At 45.4% G+C, this 12309-nt stretch overlaps 1 protein-coding gene across 8 annotated transcripts in view; it reads left to right on the top strand.

The window, feature by feature from the left end:
- Positions 1 to 12309, top strand: part of LOC306883954 (neurexin-1a-like) — a gene marked incomplete at both ends in the record, with an annotated part of 389273 nt that overhangs the window by 15627 nt on the left and 361337 nt on the right. For 4 of the 8 annotated variants that reach the window (XM_079439505.1, XM_079439504.1, XM_079439503.1 and 1 more), the window contains one exon: positions 3271 to 3300. The exons of 3 other annotated variants lie outside the window; for them this stretch is intronic. In XM_079439505.1, coding sequence (XP_079295631.1) covers positions 3271 to 3300 — 30 coding nt within the window. Of the gene's footprint in view, positions 1 to 3270; positions 3312 to 12309 lie in introns of all 8 variants that reach the window. One more of the 8 variants, XM_079439498.1, reaches the window with a different exon arrangement.

The raw sequence follows: 12309 nt of genomic DNA, 5'->3' as shown, positions 1-12309 counted from the left end.
ACCAAGGCCGATGCTCTCTCCCGCTTGCATGCCCCAGAAACACCCACAGACCCCGAGCCCATTCTCCCTCCAGCCCTCATAGTCAGCCCCATCCAGTGGGAACTCAACGACAACATCCGTGACGCCACTCTCACCGAACCCGCCCCGCAGGGAGGCCCAGAAGGGAAAACTTATGTGCCCCGCTCCCAGCGCCTCACCCTTCTGGGCTCAGCACATGAAGTACCGGGCTCTGGACACCCAGGCAGCCAGCGAACTCTCTCACTTCTCCAAGCTCGTTACTGGTGGCCCGGTATGACCGCGGATGTCATCAGGTACGTTCGAGGCTGCTCAGTCTGTGCCATGTCTCAGTCTCCTCGCCATCTGCCCGCAGGCAAACTGGTTCCCCTGCCAATTCCCCAGAGGCCTTGGTCCCATCTCGGTGTGGACTTCGTCACCGACCTCCCAGAGTCTGAGGGCCACACCTGTGTCCTAGTTGTGGTGGACCGTTTCTCCAAGGCTTGCAAACTCATCCCCCTCAGGGGCTTGCCCACGGCATTGGAGACCGCCGAATGCCTATTCCACCATGTGTTCCGCAACTTCGGCCTACCGGAGGACATTGTGTCGGACCGTGGCCCTCAATTTGTGTCCCGGGTCTGGAGATCCTTCTTCCGCCTCTTGGGAATCACCGTCAGCCTGTCCTCGGGCTATCACCCCCAGACCAACGGCCAGACTGAGCGTAAGATCCAGGAGCTCGGACGCTACCTCCGGTCATACTGCTCCCCCGATCAGCACAGCTGGAGCCGTTTTCTCCCATGGGCCGAGTATGCACAAAACTCCCTTCGCCAGGCCACCACCGGTCTCACCCCGTTCCAGTGCATGCTCGGCTACCAACCCCCTCTGTTCCCCTGGACGGAGGAACCAGCGGAGGTTCCAGCTGTGGACCACTGGTTCCGAGAAAGTGAGAGGGTTTGGGACTCAGCACATATCCATCTTCAGCGGGCAGTGCGGAGACATAAACGCTTTGCGGACGTCCGGAGATCCGAGACCCCCCAATACCAGCCAGGAGATCGGGTCTGGCTGTCGACCAAGGATATCCGTCTCCGCCTGCCTTGCAAAAAGCTGAGTCCCCGCTTCATAGGTCCGTTTAAGATCCAGAGGCAGGTGAACGACGTCACCTATGAGCTTCAGCTCCCCCCCAGGTATCGCATCCACCCCACCTTCCACGTCTCACTGCTCAAACCCTTCTCCCCCTCTACACCAGGAACCACGGGACCGGACGCACCCCCTCCTCCGGAGATGATCGATGGGGCTGAGGTCTACCGGGTCCGCAACATCCTGGACTCGCGGCGACGGGGCGCCCGGCTCGAGTACCTGGTGGACTGGGAGGGGTATGGCCCAGAGGAAAGATCCTGGGTGGCCCGGGACGACATCCTCGACCCCTTGCTCCTCGAAGAGTTTCACCGCAATCACCCTAGTCGTCCCGCACCCAGAGGCCGAGGCCGCCCCCGTCGCCGTGGTAGGGCGTCAGGAGCCGCCCCTGGAGGGGGGGGTAATGTCAGCGAATCACAGTCACCTGCACCTTCATTAGCCAGATCCCAATCACCTGAGTACTGATTCCCCGCACCTGTCACCGGCTAATGAACAGCACTATATCCACTCATCACAAGCACTCCTTCCTCGTCCGGTCTACCGTTCACTACCCGAACCTAGCCTGACTACTAACCTTGTGTTACTTACCTGCAGACCTCCAGGTTCCCCCTGTTCCAAGTCTCCACCGCTCCTAGTCTCCACCGCTCCTGTTCTCCACCGCTCCTGGCTCTTCCTGGTCCTGTTCCTCCCCGCGGCAGTGCGCACCGCCGACTTCCCTTCCTGGATCCTGTTCCCGCTCCTCCACTCAGCATTCACCCGTGCACCTTTCACAATAAACCCTGTATTGACCTTACTCCTCCGTGTCTCCTAGCCTGTTCGTGACACTAACATTTTGATATGCTTTAAGTATTTTAGATCTATAGATTTTATTTTGGGCAAGTGGTAATTACAACGTATGACATTGTCTCATTTGATGCTCATAAGTTTCTTCATATTGTGTTAGTATCTCATAACAGCAAATCAGTAAAAGAATAAAAATTGCACTACGAAAGATCTCAATGATTAGCCTGTTTTTGCACTTTCTGTTTTCCCTGCTTGAGACTTTCTGGATGACCTTGGCATACGTGTGGTTTTGTTTACAATTTCTGGTTCACTTGCAAAAAGGGCAGTGTGAAAGCAAACCACACCAAACAAACTAACAAAAAAAAATTATATTTGGGCCTGATCAAAGCAAGTGAACTATCGGACTTTTCTGGTGTGAATACACCCTTAAATAACAAACATCTGGGGAAAAAAACCAATAACACAATCCTCAGAACATGTTGAACACAAGGAGGATTTATTTTTATTTTTTAACTATGTTTTCCGTATGCTTGTGTCATTTACAGTTAACGTCCTTCTGGTTTTATTACTGTTGGCCACGTTACTTGGCAATTTTTTAAAGATATTATTTTTGTCATGGTCTGTTATTGGAGCAGTGTCACCCATGTGGGAGTTTTAACTCCTATTTACTTGGAAAAAAATAAAAATAAATATTGGGAGTTTGTGTGCTTTTTTGTGTTGTAGAGCTCTGAGGTTTTATTTTAGTTTTTAAGAACTTTTTAACTTCTATTCGCCGGGAATGAAAAAATAAATAAATAAATCATTCAGTCGATGCAGTTTTATATAGAACAGAGGAATCCCCCTTCTCCCCACCCTCTGATTATTACGTATCAAAGCATAACTACTTGTAAACAGCTATATGTTTTTATATCATTCGAATAACTTTGGATAAACCTGGAACTATATCCTAGAAGAAGGACTGGAGATGAATTTCATTTACAAATAAGGTAGGAAATGTGCATACTTTTAAATCGACACCTGCCACACTGTTTCCGTCTTTGAGTGCATCCTAAAAGCCGATGAGGAGGGGGGATCTTAATCTTAGCACTCAGCATACGGGTTAAAAATGTCACCGCTCACCATTGACACTCGCTACTTAGGGGAAAACACTATAATGTTAAATCTTGGGTGGCTTTTATAAAATTCAAGTTTTGTATCTCTGTCAAATTGTGACTACATACAGTATATTTAAGACAAAACAAAATGTATGTTTTTTTTTTGTTTTTTTTTCTATTCGCATTCTCCAGCATGGTTGATTACATGGTCCCAGATTGCTCTGGCCCATATTCTTTGCTGACTGTGTTCTTGTTTTCCTTTAAGGTCTGGCACACCTGATGATGGGCGACCAAGGTATGGCCTCTGTTTCTTTTCCACTCTTTTGCTTTCTTGTCCTCTCAAGACCTATTTAATGACATCATTGTTGGGTTGTTGCTGGTCACTGGGGTTGTTCATGATTCGATCATTAAGACTGTATATATGCACCAGTAGCACAGTATGTCCCCTTTTGATCTAGTTACAGATCCTCTGAATGTGCTATTATAAGATGTTATTCTACTCCAGCAGAAGTTCCAGGTTCTGTACAATGGTAGCCCACCCAGACCCACCCCACAACACCACATCTATCACTCATATATGGGTTTCATTTTAGATGGACAAAAATACACCAACAATCATTTGCTGAAGAACACAAAAATACATGTAATTCACATAACAAATCACACATTACAAAATTTCTACTCTGAATGTTTCTTTTCCATAAAGGGTAAATATTTAAATTGATTGATTGAAAGGATAACCCATTGAGATGTAGCATCTCATTTTTGAGGGAGTTCTAGAAATACAGAAATGATATAACCATAGAAAGAAAATAACCTTACATAACATACACTGCAAATACACAGATTCACAAACACAAATAGCTGGCTCGTCTTCTCCCTCAAAATACATTATTTCTCAGAAATACTGTATTGTTCTGAATATAAGACAGTGTTTTTTTGTAGTTTTTTTTAAATTATGAGGTCATCTTATACTTTACTTGTCAATTATACACCTGAAACAGTAGGTGGCGATTGACAGTTTGACAGTTATTTTTTGTCTCTTTCATGAATAATCGCACCAACTGCTGTCACCTTCTCACCAAGCTGCTTGGCGATGGTCTTGTAGCCCATTCCAGCCTTGTGTAGGTCTACAAGCTTGTCCCTGACATCCTTGGACGGCTCTTTGGTCTTGGTCATGGTGGAGAGTTTGGAATCTGATTGATTGATTGCTTCTGTGAACAGGTGTCTTTTATACAGGTAACAAGCTGAGATTAGGAGCACTCCCTTTAAGAGAACTCAGATCCTTACCTGTATAAAAGACACCTGGGAGTCAGAAATCTTGCTGATTGATAGGGGATCAAATACTTATTTGACTCATTAAAATGCAAAACAATTTATAACTTTTTTTGAAATGCGTTTTTCTGGATTTTTTTCTTGTTATTCTGTCTCTCACTGTTGTCACTGGGCAAAGGTACAAAATCAGCAAGGGTTCAAATAATAATTTTTTCCCCCGCCACTGTAGGAAGGATTTGCATGCAGGTATGATATCCATTCTATTAACTAGGAGCTATTTCAATATGTTTCATTAACAGTTTATGTTATTATTGTGTATTTACCATGGTAACTGTTGTTTCTGTAACCCCAAAATGCTGCTTTATTTTCATTTATTTTCACTGTTGTATATTTTTAAATGACTGGTGGATCATACCAAATTAATTATTTTTAATTGATAACCCTTTTGTATAAAGACCAATTCTCACTATTAACAATCTGCTTATGAGTGTGCATATTATTAGTATATTGGCAGTTTATTAGTACTTATAAAGCACATATTCTGCATGACCATATTCTACATCCCTAATCCTACCTAATACCTAAATTTAACAACTACCTTACTATTATATCTATTAATAAGCAGTAATTAGGGGTTAATAGTGAGAACTGGATCTTGAAATAAAGTGTGACCTTTTAATTGTATTAACGAAAACTAGTTTAGGACTAATATTGTTGGAATAATTACCTCAAGACAAGATTTGGTCTTCAAAAAGCTTCAGAAAAGCCTTTTCTGAAAAGGTACATCTTGAAAAAGGGGAGGTCGTCATATAATCAGGGTTGTCTTATATTCGGAGCAATGCAGTGACTGTAAACAATTACACTGACACTGGAAAATACCTGTTCCCTTAGATACTTCACTCGTACTGCGTCGCTAGACGCTATGGGGAAAACTCCTTTCGAGGACTGAAGACTTTTTCAATCACGCAGTGTGACTGCATGGCCATTGGTTCGTGCAGTAAATAAAAACGAACCAATGGCTCGTCAGCGGCACGGCAAAGCCCGCCAGAGCCCACCAGAAACAGCGGGGCCATCTGGCTATATAAGCGGGCGCTTCGCCATAGGAAATCAGATCAATTCTCCTTCAGCGACGACTTCTTCGCTGATCTCAGGACTCCACACACCTCACTGCGGATTAGAAGCTACCTTTTTTCCTGCATCTCCCCACTGATCCAGCCCGCTTCGCTGAGCCGCTCAGTGATCAAGCAGACGTCAGCTCGTGCCCTGCTGCCATCCGGCGAGCATATATTAAAAAGCAAATTTCTCTAAAAGAGCCACGGCGTTGTTAGAAAATGCCGCGCCGTCTTTGCGCATCGTGCAGGATCTCTCTGCACGATGCTGACGGCCACTCGGAGTGTGTTTCGTGCCTGGGTAAACCCCACGCAGAAGCCGCTCTGACTGAGATGGAATGTTCACACTGTGTGAACATCAGTCTCGTGACTGTGCACGCTCAGATCGCTTTCTTTTCAGAGAACGATGCCGCCCCTCGCGCCCTCCCGTTTTCTTCCTCCCAGGGATCTGCGGGGAAAAAACGGCGGGGTAAAGGGAATAAGCGCTCAGCGGCGAGCGAGCTCACGCCGGCTCAGACCCCGCGTTCCTCGCCCCCGCTATGCAGAGAGGATTCTCCCGTCCTCTTCGAGCACGCGGAACAACGTCCCTCGGTTGGTGCAAGTGACGTGATCTCGTTCGGAGCTGTTGAGAATGAGCTATTAGATGACAGCATGTCTCTAATAGCGTCAGACGCGGAGGAGATGTCGGGCTCCACTATCGACCCCGCTCCTTCATCGTCTGCCGAACGCAGCGACGCGAAGCCAGGGATGGATGCCGAGCTCTTCCGCATCCTCTCTAAGGCCGTCGACGAGCTGGGTTTGGAGTGGTCTACGCCGGAGGAGCCCACTCGTAGCCGTCTGGACGAATGGTTCCTGCCGGGGCGCCTTATCCGCTAGGAAGGAAGAGGAGGGGGATCAGTCTCGCAAAGGCTGGACCAACCCCAAAACGCCCTCTGTTGTGCCTTGAAGCACCCCGTTCAGTTCCGGGTACCAATTCTGGTTTGTTTGTCACAGAAACTGTTGTGAATCACGGGCCTTTCCAAAAGCGCCTCCACATACAGCCGCTGTTATAACGAGAAAAATAAAAAACAAACATCCTCAAAAAGAGAGGAAATTTCCTCTTCCAATTACCGAGTGTGTCGAGTCCCCGCAGAGCGACTCACCACCCGAACTAATCCAACCCCTTGCCACATGGGCCGCGGCCTGGCGGGCCATCCCCGGAGTGTCTCATTGGGTTCTGGGGATTATAAAACGAGGTTATACACTTCAATTCGCTCGACGACCCCCGCGGTACAGCGGCATGGTCTCCACCTCAGTGCTGAGCAGCAACACTCACGTTCTGCGAGCCGAGGTAAAGAATTTGCTGGCAAAAGGAGCTATAGAGATAGTTCCCCCAGCTCAGAGCGGGTCAGGCTTCTACAGCCGTTACTTCCTCGTCCCCAAAAAAGATGGCGGCTTCCGGCCCATCCTCGATCTCAGACGTCAGAGATCTCATGAGACGGCCGTTCAGAATGACTACACTGAAGCAGATCCTCTCAGATATTCGCCCAAAGGACTGGTTCTTTTAGCTGGATCTGAAAGACGCTTACTTTCACATCCAGATAGCCCCCCATCACAGACGATTCTTGAGATTCGCCTTCGAGGGAGTGGCTTATCAATACACGGTCCCGCCCTTTGGGCTGGCTCTAGCTCCCTGCACTTTTACGAAGTGCATAGATGCGGCTCTCTCCCCTCTGAGACAGATGGGAATCCTTGTCCTGAATTACCTCAACGACTGGCTCATTCTAGCGCAGTCGAAGGAAGAGCTGGTAGCCCACAGGTCCCTCCTCCTCAGTCACTTGGAGGACCTGGGACTCAGGATCAATTTGGCCAAGAGCTCCCTGTCCATCAGCCAACGAATTTCGTTCCTGGGGACAGTTTTCGACTCAGCCCACATGACGGCGAAAGTCACGCCAGATGGCATTCTGGCCATACGGTAGCTCGCGGCTTCCTTCAAAATTGGAGCCTTTTACCCACTCAAATAGTTTCAGAGGATGCTGGGCCTCATGGCCTCCGCATCGCCAGTTCTTCGGTTGGGCCTTCTCAGGATGAGACCCCTTCAGTACTGGCTGAAACCTCTAATTCCGCCTGATGTGTGGCGTCATGGACGCATCCGCATCAGGGTGGACCGGACCTGCGTGTCAGCCCTGGCCCCCTGGAAGGACCTATGGTGGTTCAAACAAGGCGTGACAATGGGTTTGGTTTACAGAAGGAAGGTTGTTACAATGGACGCCTCCAACACAGGTTGGGGGGCTCTGTGCAATGACGAACCGACCTTCGGCTCCTGGACGAACGCAGAAGGACACCTGCACATCAACTGCCTCGAAATGACGGCAGTATGTCGAGCTCTTCAGTTCTTCCTGCCAGTCCTGAAGGGACACTACGTGCTAGTCCATTCGGACAACATGACAGTGGTGTCATACATAAATCACCAGGGCGGGCTCACCTCGAAACGCCTTTTTGAGATGGCAAAACTCCTCTTAGTATGGGCACATCTCAACCTGCGTTCACTGAGAGCAGCTCATGTGCCCGGCATGCTGAACCAAGGAGCGGATATGCTCTCTCGGAACAACGTCCCCTCCGAGGAGTGGATGCTCCACCCACAGACGGCTCAAGAAATTTGGCGAATCTTTGGCGGGGCAGAGGTCGACCTCTTCGCCTCCAAAGACAACTCTCACTGCCAAATTTACTTTTTGAAGAGCGAGGACGCGTTGGCCCACGAATGGCCCAACCTCCTCCTATATGCTTTTCCCCCTATAGCTCTGATTCCTCAAGTAATCAGGCGAATCAGGGAACACATGCACAAAGTACTTCTAGTGGCCCCACTCTGAAAGACCAATCATTATCTCAGCTGCTAATAGGGGCTCCATGGCCCATTCCCCTGAGACGAGACCTTCTCTCTCAGGTGAACAGAACGATCTGGCACCCCCAGCCCGAGCTGTGGGACCTGCATCTATGGGCACTCGATGGGACTCAATAGATCTCCCCGAGAATGTCCTGAATGTCTCTCTCCACCCTCAATACCACGACTGAGGTGCCCCTGAGCAAGGCACCGAACCCCCAACTGCTCCCCGGGCGCTGCAGCATAAAATGGCTGCCCACTGCTCCGGGTGTATGTTCACGGTGTGTGTGTGTTCACTGCTGTGTGTGTGCACGTTGGATGGGTTAAATGCAGAGCACGAATTCCGAGTATGGGTCACCATACTTGGCTGAATGTCACTTCACTTATGTGACATATCAGTGATATTGTCCTATTTACAAGAGCTGTTGGATAAGGGCTCGGGTTCTCTCTGCTTAAAGGACACACACCTATCTCCTCTGGGGTCTGAGGGTGTTTTGGAGGCCTGGAGAACTTTCGACATGCCCTGACATTTGTGCTTTTTTCAATTGCTTATAAAAATATAAATGGCTAAAGTCTAATAACACTGTAAACAGCACAAACTGGGCTACAAAAATATGTTAGCAGCATTTATGTACATGATTGTGTTTTTGAAAAATCAACGTTTATGCGTAGTTAGTGAAAAACTAAAATTTCACTGAAGTCTGAAAGTCACTGAAATAAGACCATAAAACACATACAGAACAATTGTTCACAAGACTTTTGAGAACTGGATCTTTTAGCCTATAATTTTTGCTTCAAAATTATGTGAAAATTATCTTGTTTATTTGCTCACAGAAAACAATACATTGATTTAAATTTTTAAAGACATGTTTTGTGATTGAAAGCCAATATGCGAGGGAGTGGTAATGGCCTTGAATATTAAGTGATTCTCATCTGAGAGACAAAGGGCCCTCCCCTAAAGGCTGCTAATGGGCCATCAGTGTGACTGTGACTTTGAGGCAGGTAAGAGAGAATGTGAGGAGATTGAAAAAGTTTTTAAAATTATTTGTGTTTTATTTACAACACAGTATAATCAAAACCTACATAATGAAGGACAAAAGACACATTATTGTGCACACTGATCTAACCACAGAGATGTGAACAGACTTTGACTCATTCCTGCAACAGATTCTGTTCAACAAGTGAAACAAATAAATCATACCTGATATTTACGTGTTATTTAAGTGTTTCTGCTACTTTCCATGGATTCAAGAAAAAAAAAAAATTATCAGTAGTCAAGGATCGTGTTTTAACATAGAATATCAGTGTAGTTGAACATCTGATGTTGGTGCAGCGCTCTCAGAGGAAAACAGTTGGAAGAGACTGAAAGTCATGAGAGAGATTCATCATCTGTGGTGCAGGTATCTGATAAAAAAAAAAAAAAACATTTGTGAGCATGTTTATATCAGGAGGTTTTGTAACCATAGACTCATGCATGCTTTGTATTATCGTAAAAAAAAAAAGACATTTTATTTTTGAGAAACTAATCATTATTGTTTAGCACGCTATTAAAATCTATTTTTGAAAAGAGTAGGCTATTAATCATAAACATGTTCTAAACATACTTAGACTCGTAGCATTCATCATGTTACAATATACTCTCATATTACTTTTATTGTTTTATATGGAACAAGAAAACATACTCGCGCCGTAAGAAATTTAAATACAATGAATTGCCCATCATATTCAAAATGTTTTACTGGATTTCAAACATTTTAGTCAGGAAAGATAGTTTGGGGAAAACCCAACTATGATTTTGTAGTCATATAGCCATCCTGAACATCATGTATGATTTTATACTATAGAAGATATGATTCTGCAGTCATAGACTCACGCATGCTTTGTACTATAAAAGGATGTACTTCGTACTATAAAAAATATATTTTATATCTGAGAACTAATTGTTATCGTTTAGCAAGCTATTAAAATATATTTGTGAACAGATTATTAATAATAAACATGGTCTAAACTTTCTTAGATGCGTAGCTTTCATCGTATTGTAGTTTGGGAACAACCCAACTAGTAATGTGTTCAAGTTTATGTCACAATAACACGTTAACTAATGCAGAAAAGAAGCATTACTTACTCATCAGATCGATCTTCTCTACTTGATGAACTCTTGCTGTTATTTTGAGGGAAATCCAGCCTTTACTCTGCGCGTCTTCTTCCAGAAACGAACAGTATTGTAGCGCTGAACTCTTCACTCCTGACACTGTGTTTATGTTGGGCGTCTCCAAGCGTGCGCGGATCACGTCGTTATTTACATGTGAAGGCGAGGGGGCGGGATCACATTAAAAATAATGAGTTAGACGGGACAGACTGAACATCGTGTTGGTTTCATATGGATTACTTCATCACAGAATATTTGTTTTCGATATGACTTACTTCATTTGGAAGTAGACACTTCAGGCTTTCTATAGAGATAACTCTCATGTTTCTGTGTTGAGTATTTGCTGAGTTACACTTAATTTTAGTGACGTGTTTCTGAAAACAGTTTGCGGAAATGGAGAAGACAGAGAGCGCACCCTGTTCATTTTCTTTATTCTTCAAAAGCACAAAGTTTAGTTGTTATTATGAGTGTATACAAATAAAAGTAGACCCCTTACAGATTCGAATGGTGTATTGCTCTTATCTGAACAATCAAAAATGGCAGAGTAATTCAAGCTCATTTCTGCCTTATCAGGAAAATCTGCCCCAAAACGCGTATACGCGTTTATCGCCGCCAGAGGGTTAAGCGGTCCCCTCAGGCATCACCTGATTCTTCAAGAACGCTCTTGGCCCCATTCCTGGTGCTGAGGCTGTACTTATGACCGTTGAAACGATATCTAGGCTGGACTGACCTCTAGGAGCTCGGTCCTCATGCCTTCTGCAGGATTCTTCCTGCTCATAATTGGTCCCTCTGAGCCTTATTGCTCAAGGCCAGTTTATGTTGGTCGTTTCTCTTCATGGCATGGCGGGATTGTATTTGTTCCCAATAGCATCTAGAGACGCAGTACGAGTGAAGTATCGACAGGGAACGTACTCGGTTACTAATGTAACCTTGGTTCCCTTAGATACGGGAACAAGTACTGCGTACCATGCCATGCCACTCAGACTGCACTACTCAGGTCGTCGCCTCAGTCGAATTGGCCTGATTTCCTATGGCGAAGCGCCCGCTTATATAGCCAGATGGCCCTGCCCTTTCTGGTGGGCTCTGGCGGCTTGTGCAGTGGTATTGGTTCTTAGAAGGCGTATGCTAACTTAAAAAAATATATAATAATAATAATATGCCTTTGGCAGGCAGGTAGGGTATGGAAAATTCATACTAAAAGACTGAGGAGTTTATGTCACCCGAGCTATGTCATGGTAACTCAGAGGTAGAAACAGAAAATGAACTCAGAAGCAGAGATTATTGAATGGTAAGAACTATGGATAATGGTAAGAACAGGAATGCAGATGAGTGATCAGGGCCTGTATTTATCAAGCCTCTAAGAATTACAAGAACACTGTTAAGAACACTGCTAAGAATTGACTTAAGTATAACAAAATTATTGGTTCAAAGCTGCACTTAAAAGTTAAGCATCTCAGTCATAATTTAATTGAAGTGTAGGACTAAATCTTAAGTGTCAGTCTTAGAGATGATTCACAACACTTTGCTGTGCCACAAATGGGATTTTGGATGATAACATGGTCCAATCACTGAATAGATTTCCTTATTTATAATATTCTCAGATAAATTCACATTGAATTGTGAAATTCCCATGAAGAGTTTACATTCAACACACATTTGCCAAATAATTTTTAGGAGAATACAATATGATTTTGCCGCTGCAAGCTGTGGGGGATGAAGGATTCAAGACGCAGTTGGAACATCTAACCAGCTGGATGGGACTGTCCAACAAAAACTTCTCATTTGCCTGTTTTGGGGGTGGACATGGCAGCAGGCTTGGCTCTCAGACAGACATAGTGGCAGGCTCTGGCTCTGGATTGGTGATGGATGTGATGATAAGTGGTGACAGACTAGAGAGGATTTCTGAGAAAA

The sequence above is a fragment of the Barbus barbus genome, assembly GCF_936440315.1.
Source record: "Barbus barbus genome assembly, chromosome: 18".
Taxonomy (NCBI): domain Eukaryota; kingdom Metazoa; phylum Chordata; class Actinopteri; order Cypriniformes; family Cyprinidae; genus Barbus; species Barbus barbus.
Note: the sequence above shows the minus strand (reverse complement) of the source record. Positions and strands in the feature narration are given on the sequence as shown.